The sequence below is a fragment of the Enhydra lutris genome, unplaced genomic scaffold (assembly GCF_002288905.1).
Source record: "Enhydra lutris kenyoni isolate GAN:26980312 unplaced genomic scaffold, ASM228890v2 scaffoldscaffold18, whole genome shotgun sequence".
Lineage (NCBI taxonomy): Eukaryota > Metazoa > Chordata > Mammalia > Carnivora > Mustelidae > Enhydra > Enhydra lutris.
Genome location: NW_019154102.1, coordinates 35,535,022 through 35,550,707, shown reverse-complemented (window position 1 = coordinate 35,550,707; position 15,686 = coordinate 35,535,022). Strand labels below are relative to the sequence as shown.

The window sequence follows — 15,686 nt, the reverse complement described above, 5'->3', positions numbered from 1 at the left end:
ATTTATTCCAGGGCTGCGAGGTTGGTTCAACATCTGCAAAACAATCAATGTGATACAACACATTAATAAAAGAAAGAACAAGAACCATATGATACTCTCCATAGATGCTGAAAAAGCATTTGACAAAGTACAGCATCCCTTCCTGATCAAACCTCTTCAAAGTGTAGGGATAGAGGGCACATACCTCAATATTATCAAAGCCATTTATGAAAAACCCACCGCAAATATCATTCTCAATGGAGAAAAACTGAAAGCTTTTCCGCTAAGGTCAGGAACATGGCAGGGATGTCCATTATCACCACTGCTATTCAACATAGTACTAGAAGTCCTAGCTTCAGCAATCAGATAACAAAAGGAAATTAAAGGCATCCAATCGGCAAAGAAGAAGTCAAACTATCACTCTTCACAGATGATATGATACTATATGTGGAAAACCCAAAAGACTCCACCCCAAAACTGCTAGAACTTGTACAGGAATTCAGTAAAGTGTCAGGATATAAAATCAATGCACAGAAATCAGTTGCATTTCTCTACACCAACAACAAGACAGAAGAAAGAGAAATTAAGGAGTCCATCCCATTTACAATTGCACCCAAAACTATAAGATACCTAGGAATAAACCTAACCAAAGAGGCTAAGAATCTATACACAGAAAATTATAAAGTACTCATGAAAGAAATTGAGGAAGACACAAAGAAATGGAAAAATGTTCCATGCTCCTGGATTGGAAGAATAAATATTGTGAAAATGTCTATGCTACCTAAAGCAATCTACACATTTAATGCAATTCCTATCAAAGTACCATCCATTTTTTTCAAAGAAATGGAACAAATAATCCTAAAATTTATATGGAACCAGAAAAGACCTCGAATAGCCAAAGCAATATTGAAAAAGAAAGCCAAAGTTGGTGGCATCACAATTCCGGACTTCAAGCTCTATTACAAAGCTGTCATCATCAAGACAGCATGGTACTGGCACAAAAACAGACACATAGATCAATGGAACAGAATAGAGAGCCCAGAAATAGACCCTCAACTCTATGGCCAACTAATCTTCGACAAAGCAGGAAAGCATGTCCAATGGAAAAAGACAACCTCTTCAATAAATGGTGTTGGGAAAATTGGACAGCCACATGCAGAAAAATGAAACTGGACCATTTCCTTACACCACACACGAAAATGGACTTAGTCTTTCCATCTTATTTTATTTTTTTTAAGATTTTATTTATTTATTTGACAGATCACAAGTAGGCAGAGAAGCAGGCAGAGAGAGAGGAGGAAGCAGGCTCCCCGCTGAGCAGAGAGCCCAATGTGGGGCTCGATCCCAGTACCCTGAGATCATGACCTGAGCCAAAGGCAGAGACTTTAACCCACTGAGCCACCCAGGCACCCCACCATCTTATTTTATATTTCTATTTATCGAATACTTTCCTCTTGATTTTTTTATTTGCTTTTCCTGATGTCCATTTCTCTTTTTCCTCTAGTGACCTGGAAGATTTCTTTTATCCCATTGCTTTGGAGTACCTTTAACTTTACCCTCTTTTATTTCCATCACTATCCCCATGGCCTGAAAGGTGAGTGCAAGCAAGCTCAGTGGAGGCAGCCCAGGTGTTAGTCCCCCTTGGGTGGTATACCCATCCCACCCCCAGACCCACGCTCTGGTAACTCAGAAGTATGCATTTTCCGGGGCTTTGTGAGGAAGACCAGTACTGGCTGTGTCAAGGACCCCTCCTATTTTTGCAATGGAATGGAAGATACTAGATTTCAGTTTCTGCATCAATTCAATCTCAAAATTTAAATCTTTAAAAAAAAATTTAAATATTTGTGATTTTCCACAAATGTCTTTTTTTCTAATAGCCCCCTTCATGATTCTGCAACCACAAAATAAATTTATTCTCATTTTTATATTTCTTCTGTCATTACAAGGGGGATTTTGAGTGAGTGGTGGACAGATGCATTATATTTAGTTTAAAGTCCAATTATTGGGGCACCTGAGTGGCTCAGTTGGTTAAACGACTGCTCAGGTCATGATCCTGGAGTCCTAGGACCGAGTCCCGCATCGGTCCCTGCTGAGCCGGGAATAAATAAATAAATAAATAAATAAATAAATAAAATAAAAGTCCAATTATTCCTTGTTACAATGAGTTGGGTTTCCCTGTTAATATTTGTGTGTATTTGTTTTGCTGTAGGCCTGCCCTCTTCCCATCCTTCTGTCTTGTTTGGAACTCTAGGTATCAGCCAGGATAATCAGGACACTGGGGTCAGGAGGGAGAGGGAGGACAATGGAGAAGGGAGTGATCTGTGCTTCCTCTTTTACCAGCACCAGACTAATATCCCTTAAATATATGCTGATTAGGATGGGAGGGAGAGTCAAGAGCCAGCCTAGTTTAATCCCATTTATTTTTTTTATTTTTTGTTTAAATTCAATTTAATTAACATATATTGTATTATTAGTTTCAGAGGTAGAACTGAGTGATTCATCAGTTGCATACCACACCACATCCTGAGCCACAAGGGAGAAGAACAGACTGCCCATGAGGAACCTGAAGATTCGACAACAGAGAAGAAAAAAAAAAGTATAAAGCACATAATGAATTCAAGCCTGAATTCATCAATTTCACAACTGCATCCAGAGCTAACCCATTCACAGTAGTTTTCCAGGATGCATTTCTCAGTGGCAGGATGAGAGAGGACACGGGACTAGGGTCAAGGGGACAAACAAAGGGAGACAGGAAACTCCAGAGCAGAGTTCAAGGACTCATCACTTGTATAATCAACCAGAAACCACAACACTCGATATGTAAATCTGGGTGGCTGAGCCTCTCCAAGGGTAATACACCCCAGCACTGTTATTGATGTTTTCTCTTTCACTCTAGGAAGTCAGAGAATATCTGTAGCCTGAATGTCTTCTTGAAAACACGAGCACCTACATTTTCCAGAGCAGGTCCAAAATCTTGGGTCATGTTTACGGCACAAGCACGTGCGCATATTTGGGCAAAGGACTTTGCTTCTCTCAGCTCCTCTTTCTTCAGAGATGAGTGGAAACAGACACAGCTCCAAAGCTGCAAGGAAGCAGCAATTTCTCAAGTGACCTCCTCTGCCTCCCTCCCTCTCGGCTATGGGGACAGCTTTACCCCTTAGGAATTCAGGACAGATGTTTGTCTGTGGTACTCTAGCTGGAAGACTGGCAATCGATCAAGTTCTAGCACCACTGAATGTGGACTCCAGAATTTTGTCTTCATCTTGTGAGATATCAGCATAAATCAAGTACAAATGACAGCCATTACAACCTACGGAGGAGTCAAGCTGAAGTAAAAAGAATCACCTGCCTTGGACCCTACTGTGACTGATGAGCTAGAAAAAAATATTGAACCACAGACTTCAAGATGGATTATCAGACATAAATATTCCAGAGCCAGGTAAGGAAGCCACCATCCCTTAATTAAGTCTTGCAAAGAACAAAATTATGCCATGTGTCCCTGATAAGCTAGTTGACTTACTATATGTTGCTGCTTCAAGTAAGGTAGACCACTCCAAATAGGCTGGCTAATTATGCCAAATGAAAAGCAAAAATGGTGCTTCTTGAAATGTCAGATGTGAAGAACACTGATAAGATAGTTTACCAATAGTTTTCAGGATGACTTACAGGTGGGCATTTGGTGTCTCTCTCATTCTCACTCTCTCTCCCCTCCTCTCTCTCTCTTCCACAAGCAGTTTAGAATTTATTCTAAGAATCTAACTTTCTTGGGAGCCAAATGGGGAATAGCTTCATTGATGAGTTTGTCGGAATACTGCCCCCAAATTTCTATTTCTATCACTGTCATATACAAACCCAAGAACCTCTCAGATTAGTTTATTGGCACTTTGCCTTTCCTCAGTAAAATCAGTATTGTCAAGGTCCATCATGGACATTTTGTAGAACTGTAGATACTGACAGAAACTCACAGATGCTTCGAAGACAAGCTTTGCCTTCATAATGAACCATACACATATCGAGGATCTCAACCATTTCTCAGTGATCCCTGTTATGCTCCAACATCACAACAGCCATTCTTATCAATCACTACTGTATGTGATCAATAAAATAGTTTTTGCCACAATGGTTCTTATAAGCACTTTCTATTAGTAGCAAATACTCTCTTAGTACAATCATTCAGTTGTACTCTTCACACTGAATCCCAATTTCACATTCAATACCAATTTCACATTATTCATTGAGGAACATAATCCCTTGTAGAGCCATGTCTTCTTTATCATTCCCATTTTCCAGTCCCTATGTCACCCATATATGTCTCCTATGTTTGTAAGAATATCTCCTACACAGAACCAGGAAAACAACCTTTTTTGCATTCTCAATCTAAAGATTATAGGAAAAACTGTAATTGACAATTAGCAATTAGGTTCTGCAGTGGAATATCATTTAATGTGTGTATATCACTTAAAATCATATTTATACATTGTACATGAATACTGAGAATTCTAGTAGGCAAAGTCAGTTTATTCTTTATCAAAATGGATAGTCTTTCTGCATCAAAAAAACAAAAAACCACAAAATTTAATTAAAAGCATCTGCATCCTGAAAAACCACAAAATTAATGTATTCACCTAATTACTAAAACCAAGATAATCTACAATATTCAAAAGGGGAGAAAGTGTCACTGCTCTCCTCTTCCCAAACAACACACCTCTGTAAGCCCAGCAGATAACTACTGAGTATGGCTCATTGTATTTCCTTCAGGAATTACCCTGTATTTCTATCCATATATATATATATGTATATATATATATATGTATACATATATATATATAACCATTAAAACAGAATCAGAATATCATACAAAATAAACCATTCCATGGCCCATATTTTCATGAACACCTTCCTTGTGACCATATAGAAACCTACTTCATCCTCTTTGGTTGTTTAGTGTCCCATCACAAAGCTCTAACATAATTAGTTTAATTAAATTTCATTGATGAAGATTTCAGTTATTTTCAATTTCTTCAACTTTTAACCAACATTTCAATGAGCAGTCATGTATACACATTTGAGCACACTCATCTACTCATTTCCAACCTAAGACAGGCTGTGGAGTTTTTTTTCCTTCCCCACCCCAAGGTTTTCTGCCATCCATGCTGCTTGCATTGGGTGTTTCTACTCCCAGGGTCAATGAAGTGCATGAGCTCTGATATCAAAGCCCAGCTCTACCACTCACTGCTATGGTGAAGTTACTTAAAGTCTCTGCACTCAACTTTCCTCATCTACAGAATAGGGAAAATATCAGTTTTGAATTCCTAGATTTGGGGGCATAATTAAACGTGATGATTCATGTACAATGTTGGACACTTTCTAAACACTCCATAAATGTCAAGTACAATGACTGGTATTGCTTGTATCTCTGCAAAGAGTATCACTCTATCTTTTTTACGATCTATGTTGACTATGTCCTCAGCCAACTATTTTGCACACTAAATGTCCACTTGCCAGTTACTCTCCTCTCTACCTCCAAGAGTCCTCTCCTTCCTCATCATCTGGAGAGATCTGCTGCTAATTTTGCTATTAAAGACAATAGCAAAGCTCTCAGTGACAGAATCAAGGAAACCTAGGATTTCTCTTGTAAAACTCACTGTTGCAATGGTCAGTATTAGTCCTTGATCTATTATAATTTATTAGCTCTGGTCCATTATTGATTTTCAGCTATTCATTGTTAGGTGTTTTTTTCCTCCTTCATTCTGCAGATGTTTGTTGAACATTTGCCAAGTAAAGATATGGACTGGGTCTTCCTAATACAAGAAAATGAAACATCAATTTACAAATCCAGTAAGGTAGAAAGAATCTGAGAGCAGACAAGAACAATTAGGTCTTCTAGTTCTGCCTCTGTGCTCTGCTAGAAGATAATCCAAGAGGAGGTCTCTTGAGTTGAGTTTTGAAGGAATTCATTGTTCACAAGCTAATGCAGATGAGCAAAGGTGTTTCCAAGCAGAGAGAGAGTTTTATAAGAGCTGGAAGCCACATAAGAACTGTGAGGAATTGAAGATGGTAAGAGACATGTATGCTGAGGTGGGGATGAAAGGTTAAGAGGGAAACAAGACTACAACAAGTAGAGCTGCACTTCAAACAAAATGAGATCTTCAGTGTCCTTGATGGGGTTACTATGGAAACACCATGGCATTGCATGATTCCCTGGAAGCTCCAAAGACAGTAAGCACTTGGTTCAACTCATTGAACATGGTGAACAACAGATGACCAACTAAGTAAAGTTCACTTTCTACTCTATTTATCTTTGTTTTAGGGGTACCCGGGTGGCTCAGTCAGTTGGGTGTCTGGCTCTTGATTTCAGCTCAGGGCTTGGTCTCAGGGTCTCGAGGTCACTGGATCAAGCCCCACACCAGGCTCCACACACCAAGCTCAGCAAGAAGTCTTCCATCTCCTGGCACCTCTGCCCTTCTCCTCTCTCCCCACCCCCAGCTCGCACTCTTACCCTAAAATAAATGAAATCTCTATTAATCTTTGTTTTAGTTTCATGGGTCATCTATAGCTTAATACCAAAATACCCTTAAATCATGGGCCTTGATCTGATATACATTTAGTCTGCCTTTTTTGAAACAACATCATGGCAAAGGAGAGGTTCAAATAGGAAAACATTCTTTAATTATTCTTAACTGAGAGAAATTAGAATCCCATAATTACATTGTATGAGGTTTATCATCTGCAACAGCTCCCTCACCCCCAGGAGAAGGCGGAAAAGAGTTCAATTTTTAAAACTTGCTTTTTTTCTTTGTAATTTCCATTCAGCCTACTTTCCGATAGATAGATAGATATATAGATAGATAAGAAACAGTCCAGATATGGTATATTGCTAAAGAAAGGGACCATCAGGCCACAGACATAAGTAAATATATCCTTTTCTAGGATTTTAGATCTCACCTAAGGAAACACTCTCTGTCAGGGAAGCCCTAGGCTTTCCACAACTGCTGGGAAAAGCGTGAAGCTTCAGCAGCTGACCGAGGGCTCGGTTCCCCCACAGTGAGAAGGGTTTTTGTACAGTGACACCATGGGGAGCTATCACTGTGGTGGACGTTCGGCGCAGGGACCAAGGTGGAAATCAAACGTGAGTAAAATCCAAACCTTCTTTCCTCAGTTGTCTGTATCTTGCGGTCCTCATGCCTGGGAAGGGAGCTATAGAAGCTGACTCTTTGAAACCAGGCCCTGACATCCTCTGGGGCAAAGATAAAATCTGTAAACAAACTGGAAAATTGGTTGCGTGTTTTTCTATGAAGAACAAAATTCAGTGAGTGAGTAAGAATAACTCATCTAAGTGATAGTTTCAGAAATTTATTGGCAAGCACAATTACATATTCTAAAGAGAGCCTTGCATGATCGTCAGAAAAGGAAACTCAGTTTTTGTATAGGAGGGAAGTTAGGAGGAATTACTGTGTGTACACATTCAGCCAGGGGACCAAGCTGGAGATAAAACGTAAGTATTTTTTTCAACCCGTTCTTCACTGTTTCTAATTGGTTTGTTGCCTTTTTTTTTTTTCCTTGTCATGTGTTTTAGTTAGTTACAAGTCAGGGATAAAACAAATTTCATTCCCAGATTAGGTACAGGGGAGGGAAAATTGTTCCACTGGAGGCTAGCTGAGGACTCATTTTTAAGATTTCCAAATCAAAATAAGGTAATGGGGGAGAGAGGCTTGCTACCTTTTCATGGCGGGTTTTTGTACAGAGGGAGGTTAAGGGAAATCACTGTGGTTCACTTTCGGCCAAGGAACCAGACTAGACATCAAACGTAAGTACATTTTTCCTCAATTCTTTGTGAGATTTTTGTCCTGTTGCATCATTTGTTCAAGTTTGTGACATTTTGGTAAAATGAGCTGTTCCTGGTGACCCAAAAGTAAAATAGCAGAAAACAAGAAAATAGCCAACTTTTCAGCCAAGCAAACTGTTAAGATTGTGATGAAAATTGGTTTTGCGGGGGAGAATGGGAGAGAAAGAGCTGGATTTTTCTCTGCATTGGCCTTTCTTCTATGATGGGTGTCAGAAGGAGGTTTTTGATAAGGGGTAAGCGTCAGAGCCCTCACTGTGGCTCACGTTCAGCCAGGGGACCAAGGTGGAGCTCAAACGTAAGTACACTTTTCTAGTCCTTTTCCTTGTTGAGTTGTGAAATCCAGGGGTTTTCATGTGTGGGGTGTGAGTTGAGGCCAATTCCGAAGAGAGTGGGATTCTTCCGAAAATTAGATGAGTAAGGTACTGAAAATCAGTTTGTCTCAACAAAGAGCGAGGAGCTAGTTAGTTGACATGGCATCTAAATTGCCAGATTTTTGCTCTATCCATTAACCTAATGAGCAGCAAATAGAGGTTTTTGCTGAGGGGAAAGTAATTAAACGAATACAGTGGGACAGCTTTGGCCCAGGGACACGTCTGGAGATTAAACGTAAGTAATTTTTCTCTATTGCTTTTTGAAATTTAGGTCTAAATGCCAGTACTGACTTTTAGAGGCTTAAGGTTGAATTTTGTGTAGATGAGTACATGAGACCATTTCAAATTTATCATCAATTTCCAAAGTTAAACTCGGCTGCAGAAATGGATTTGTAGACAAAAAGATTAATTTAATCTAAATTGCAAGATTCAAAAGGGAAAAAATTAGCATAGTAAGAAAAAGAATCTTTGGCACTCAAGAGAAAAAGCAAACAAATTTTTGTTGAGTTTTGCCAAATGTTATGTTGATTTTTGCTCGTTATGTGTAATACAGAAGAGCAATTTCTTAGTCTATTTTCTCTCCTCTGATAAGTTATTTTATAAGATAACAATTAAATCAATAGAATGCGTGAAAAGGCAGTAAGAAGTTAGAAAAGTACACTTGTTTGCTGTGTAGAAGATACATACAGTTTGAGGACACTGTTAAGCAGCAGTGTCCTCTTAAGAGTCTAAAATGAGTGATAAACTGCCAATATTCAGAAATTCTACAGAGATTCTATATCTTGAGAGATACCGCCTTTTTAAAAATCCAATTTCTACCTTAGACTAACACTGAAATGATTTCTTATCATATATGGTGAAAAGATGGTGGTTGCCAAAATCGGTTTTTAAGAAATTCGTTTAAATGAAGGAAAATAAAATAATTGCATGTTTTAAATGCCCATGGACTTATAGAAAAATACTAAATAGTTTTTAGTATTTTTTTTATTATCTTTTATTTCCCTCGTTACTACCTGGCCATCTTTTAATACCACCAAAGAGGCCACGGCATGGCTGCGTGGTCTGTAGGCATCGTGGCAGTCTTCTGTCATGACTGAATGACTTTTGTGACCTGGCCACAGAGCCCATGTGGCAGTGCGCCTACAGGCTAAGTGCCACGGCCTCTTCCACTCCACTGTGGTGGCTTTTCCAACACAGTGATACAAGTCAAGGCGCTAACAGAAGAGAATAGAAACGTGGTGGGCTCTGAGCTCACGTAGAAAAAATAGGGAGAAATCTGATTTATCAGAGATTTCAGAACCAAAATTCACATTCATTACTATATCCTTCATAATGAAAATTTTTTGTAAAAAACTTAAAGCTACTACTTTTTTCAACGACATGTAACCATTTCAATCTCCTCTCATCAAATGTATTTAAATAACAAAAGTGCAATCTAAAAGAAAGAAATATATGTAACTCCTTCAGGGCAAAATTCCTACCAGCAAAAATTTAATTTAAGGCCATCTGGCCACTCTGGATTTGACCTATCAACTTTTTACTGAGTTCACATTAAACCACCATTAGAGAAAAGATAAATTTGTGACATGCTTTTAATTTTCAAAAGTGTAATAGCTTGGGAAGGATTATATTTTCATTGTACAAAATATCTAATCATACACAAATGCCACTAATAAAAACTTAATATAAACATATTTCCTAATACCTTCCTTCTGTGATAGAAAATTAATCTGGGTATTTTAATCCCATATCTTCTAAAAAGTTTAGTTATTGTTGTTTAGTAATTTAGTAATTGTTGTTTACTTCAGCTGATTTCAGAAGTGATGCATAAGAAAGATTATTTTTGGTCTGCTACAATTAAATAGGACATTTTAGGGCTGTTTTAAAACTCTGAAAACTCCTTTAGAACTATTTAAACTATGTAAGTATTTGAAACTGTTTTAAAACTGTCTTACAGCCTTTTTAAAAACTCTTTTACAAATTTAAATTCCATGGAAAGCAAATAAAATGTCTTATTAGAATTTCCATGCCAATTGTACTAATTGTTTAATATTTAAATGCAGGATGGATATTTTCAAGGTGTCAAGGATTCACCCAGATAGGAGTATTTTCATAGAATATGTCCCTCCTTTTTTTCTAGAATGCATATTATTTTGCTGCCAATGCTATTTTATAAAATTCTCTGAAAAAAAAAATCAGTAATGAAGGTTAAAAGAGAAAAAAAATCAAAATATAAAAAGTTTAGCATCTTATGTTGAAGTGCTTGGTTAATGAAGGTTAACTTTACACAAAGCTGCTCACACTTATCGGCAGAGTTCTTCCACCGAAGCTTCTGGATGTGTTACTGTAGCTCTTGCTCTCCAACTAGAGGGCCTGAGCACCCACAGCGGGGATTTCCAGGAGGCCATCTGGCAGCTGCTCACGATCAGAACTGAAGCTAGCCGGTTCCTTGTAGGCAGGTGGCCAAAGTTACCGTTGACCCCCCTGGTCTGGTCTGTTATCTCCCCACATGATGACAGCCTTCAGCCCAGGGCTCTGCCTTCCTTCAAGGCCTCTGTGAGAGGCAGGAGAGTTGCCGGCCTCATCACAGAGGGCGACGGGGCTGCACCCCAACCCAGTCACAGACTCAGGGTTTGGAGCCACTCTACAGGGTGGGTCTGGCCCTAACACCCTCAGAGAAAACCCAAGGAGGGACGTGGCAGCTTGCTCTCACTGCACACTTCTGGGAGAGGTGTGGGGGAAATGATCTGTATCAGGGGGTGTCCAAGACCTGTTCTCACTTCTCAACTCTGAGGGGCTCAGATGAAATGGCCTTTGTGTCTCTACCTGAACCATTCATGTTTACTGCAGGAGGCAATAAGGTGAAGTCAGAAAGGTAAGGTCAGAAAAGCAAAAAGTCCTCAAAATGGCTGCAAAGCTTCAAACAAAACAATTTAAAACTCTCTTAAGAGGCAGCAGCTAGAGAAAAACTCAAGATGGTGGAGATGATATGTCTGCTTCCTGGTGTCCCTCATGGCTACCCAGGATAAGCTGCTCCGTCTGTCCCTTCCGGGCTCTGGGACTGCCCACTAACAACAGACACAAGTGGATAACTTCCCTGTTACTCAGAGACCATTCTCTATGCTTCCTTCATTAGGGAATGATGCCCAGCCATCCGTCTTTTTGTTCCAACCATCTCCGGACCAGTTACATACCGGCAGTGCCTCTGTTGTGTGCTTGCTGAATAGCTTCTACCCCAGAGAAGTCGATGTCAAATGGAAGGTTGATGGTGTTACCAAAAACACAGGCATCCTGGAAAGTGTCACAGAACAGAACAGCAAGGACAGCACCTACAGCCTCAGCAGCACCTTGACGATGCCCAGTACGGAGTACCTAAGTCATGAGAAGTACTCCTGTGAGGTCACTCACAAGAGCCTGTCCTCCCCTCTTGTCAAGAGCTTCCAAAGGAGCGAGTGCCAATGAGTGGCCTAGCAGCCCCCACCACCTATCCCTCAGTCCCAGCCTCTGTGCCTCCCCCGTCAGGCCTCTGGTCCTTTCCATCAGAGACCCACCCCTGTTGCAGACCCCTCTCCCCACCTTACTACCTCCCCCTTTGGCTTTAATCATGCTAATAATATTTGGGGGGAACAAATAAATAAAGTGAATCTTTGCACCTGTGATTTCCCTGTTCTTCCTGATTTAATGGTTGTTATACATTGGTGTTTTTTTTTTCCCAATTACCCAGTTTATCTTCTAAGAAACTAAATATTGAGTTGCTATAAAATACAGCGTCATTTATAAAAGTCCTCATCCCCCATTCTACCCTACCCTACAGCCTTTGACAAGACACTCCTCTGTGAAAGCTATAAGCTACCTGTCTTCACATCCCACTCCCCTGGGCCATGGTATAAACGGCCTGCTTTCTCATTTTACCCTTCTCCAGAGGCCCTCTGCGGCCTTCGAAGGGTGACAGTCCTTACAGTAACATATTTTTTGATCCAGCTGAACTTACCAGGAGAATTTACCAAAAACAAATTTTTCAAAAGAAAGAAACATGTCTCAAGAGTCATTCACTGTCACATTACATAGAATCACAAGACCATGAAAATGGTCTAAATGAACAAGCAATAAGGAAATGTTAAATTCCATTATGGCCCTTCAACTTAATGGAATATGTCTCTATCAGCTAAAAACCACACTGAGCACTCTATACAAACCTAATTTAAGTCTCACTACACTGCAAAGTTAAAAATGTTCATTAAAATGTTGGGCAAGTTCTAGAAGGCTGAGAGAGTTCCATACAGTATAACTAGCCATCCCACTCCTAGGTGACTGTGTCTCTGTCCACCAAAAAAACCCATGCAAAAACTTCCAGAGCAGCCTCATTAATAAAAGAAATAATCCACATGCTGACCAATAATAGAATGGGTCACTAAGCTGTAGTGTGTTTACACACTGAAATACTATTACAGAGGGAGATTTTTTAAATTATAACTATACCCACTGGCATAGATGAGTCCCACAAACATGACAATAAGCAAAAAAATAGAGCGGAGGACTACAGGGGAAGGGAGGTAAACCTGAATGGGAAGAAATCAGAGAGGAAGACAAACCATGGGAGACTCTGGACTCCAGGAAACAAACTGAGGATTACAGAGGGAGGGGGTGGGGGGATGGGGTAACCAGGTGATGGGTATTAAGGAGGGCATGTGTTGGGATGAGCACTGGGTGTTACATGCAACTAATGAATCACTGAACACTACATCAAAACCTTATGATGTACTATATAATGTCTAACTGAACATAATAAAAAATAATAATAAATAAATAAGCAAAAGAAACCAAACACAGAAGATATATTCTATATATTTTCATTTATATAAAGTTCAAAAACCCTTAAAAATACAATTAGAAATTGGGATGGGGATTACGTTTGAGCGTGGGTTGAGGTAGTGCCTAGCAGGAGACTGGACTAGAAGGGGCTGCTGGAGCTTGGTTAAGTAAGAGCCAAAGTGTGCCACTTTGTGGAAATTTGTCAAGCTGTACAATTATATTACAATCTATGCACTGTTCTGTACATATATATTCTGTATATTTTATATATTATATGTTATACTTCAAAATAAGTTTACATCAAGAAATAAATTATACCCAATTTACAGAAAAGAGAGGCTAAGGGCAAGTCCCACAGTGGGTCAGTGGTGGGTCTGGGAACAAATCCCCATCTCCCCAACTCTGCTCTCTGGAAACCTATACAATTCTGCCTTCCAGTCTTCATAGCGCTGCACAGAACAAAGGGTCAAACACGCCATCTTCCTGGGGTCTCTTCTCTTTTTGTCTTCCCAGAAGGTGCTATTCAGCCTAGGAAACTCTGCTGGGGTGGATAGGGAGGAGGAGGAGGGTTGTTATAAAAGTGAACAAGGTGGGACCTAATGTTTTAGTGAACTAAATGAGTGGTCAGAGTGGCCACTGGAGGACCTGAAGCCATCTCAAGGACAGAAGCCAGCGGCTCCACACTCTCTCCTCACGGGGCGAGCACAGGTGAGTTAGCACTAGGACCCAAGTCAGCCATCACCACGAGCCTGGCCAGATGCAATGGACAAATTATTATGCTATTTTCCCACAGCATCGTTCATCTATAATCTCCTGGGAAAACATGCTCACAAGTCATAACAGAAAGTTACTTGACTTTTGTGCCTCAGTTTTCTCATCTGAAGGTCTTAGTTGTAAGACTTATAAAAATTAAATGAAATAATTCAAATGAAGTGCTAAACACCCAGGCTAGTGTATACCAAGGGCGGTACAAGCATTAGTCACCATCATAAGAGTACCTCCATTTGGCTACCATTCGATTTCTTTCAAGGGGCTCCTTCAACTTATTCTCCAGTCATAATTATTTTAACCTCAAAGACTTCCCTTCCCCTAGTTGGAGTGCTTTGCTACCTTTGTTGAAAATCAATTGACCACAAAGTTGGGTCTATTTCTAAGATTTCAACTCCATTCCATGACCTACTGTCCATCCATCCTTATACCAATAGACACTGCTTAACTACAGAAGCTTTGGAAGCTCCATTTTGGAGGGGCTAAGTCTGAGATGCATATCAGACAACCAAGCAGAGATGACAGGTGGACAACTGGGTATAAGACCCTGTAATGTAGGGGCGCCTGGGTGGCTCAGTGGGTTAAGCCACTGCCTTCAGCTCAGGTCATGATCTCAGGTTCCTGGGATCGAGCCCCATATTGGGCTCTCTGCTCAGCAGGGAGCCTGCTTCCCCCTTTGTCTCTGCCTGCCTCTCTGCCTACTTGTGATCTCTGTCTGTCAAATTAATTAATTAATTAATTTTTTTAAAGACCCTGTAATGCGGGAGAGAGAAGTCAGTACTTGAGGCATAAATGTAGGATCATCACCATACAGATGGTGTTAAAAGCCATCAGACCGTGAAAGAATACCTGGCAAGCAAGGGGTTAGAGAAATCCAAGCACTGAGCTGGGAGGCTCTCTAACATTAAGAACTTGGTGAGATTAGGAAGAACCAGGAAAGAAGACTGAAAAGGACTGGCCAGAGAAGGAGGAAAATCAGGAGAGCAGTGTTGTCCTGGAATCCAAGAGAGGTTAACATTACAAGGAGGAGAAACTGATCAGTTGTCAACTGTGTCAACTGGAACAAAAATGGATCTTTGGATTTAGGGACGTGGGAGTCGTTAGCGAACTCAATAAAAGCAACATCTATAGAACAGGAAAGGCAAAAGTCACATCAGAATGGGTTCAAAGGAAAATGGGAGGGAAGAAATCGGAAACAGTGTGCATGGCTAATTCTTTGGAGGAAAGAGTTGGGAAAAGGCAGTGTCTGGAAGGGGAAGAGAAATGACAGCCTGTTTGAATGCTAATGAGCAGAGAGGAAAAATCTCGTGCTGCTAGAGAAACAAGAGAAAAACGCTGGAGCAATGTCCTTGAGTAGGTGAGACGGGGTGGGTGGAGCACAGGCGGAGGTGCTGCCCCTTGCTGGGAACAGGGATGGTTCACCCAGGGACAGAAGAGAAGGGCGTGTCCATGCACACTAACCAGAGAGGTCCTCAATCATGCTGAGAATTGTTCATGACTTCTCCAATAAATGTGTAGAATTTAGATTGTGGAGGTTTAGCAATTCAGGAAGACTTTGTAGACCGAAATACACAAGTAAAGGCTCTGGGCAGAGGAAGCTAAGAGAAGATGGAGAAGAGTGAAGTTCACAAGGGAGTCTGCTTACCATCTGCCACTTCCTCTCCCCTAGGCTCCACATGCCAACTCCTTCCCTGAATTCTTAGTCACGTTGGCATGGGAAAGACCCCCACAGACCCATCCTGTCTCTCCCCTTAGCTCCTCTCAGCCTTTTTATCCTTCCATTTACCTACTAATCTCTTCTCAGGATTTGAATAGCTCTTACTATCCCTACTATGTGGTTACTTGTCTCTTAAGAGAAGGTTCTACCTCCTAACTCTGGAAACTTCTGTATCCCTGAAGCCAGCAACATT

The 15,686-nt window shown here is 40.4% G+C and overlaps 1 protein-coding gene across 2 annotated transcripts in view; it reads left to right on the top strand.

Annotated features, from left to right (window-relative positions):
• Positions 1–11,855, top strand: part of LOC111147970 (immunoglobulin kappa light chain-like) — a 59,965-nt gene extending 48,110 nt beyond the window's left edge. The window contains exons 4-5 of one of the 2 annotated variants that reach the window (XM_022504288.1): positions 7,449–7,474; positions 11,333–11,855. In XM_022504288.1, coding sequence (XP_022359996.1) covers positions 7,449–7,474; positions 11,333–11,658 — 352 coding nt within the window. In that variant the 3' untranslated portion in view covers positions 11,659–11,855. The other variant, XR_002640663.1, reaches the window with a different exon arrangement.
• The last annotated feature ends 3,831 nt before the right edge of the window (positions 11,856–15,686 follow it).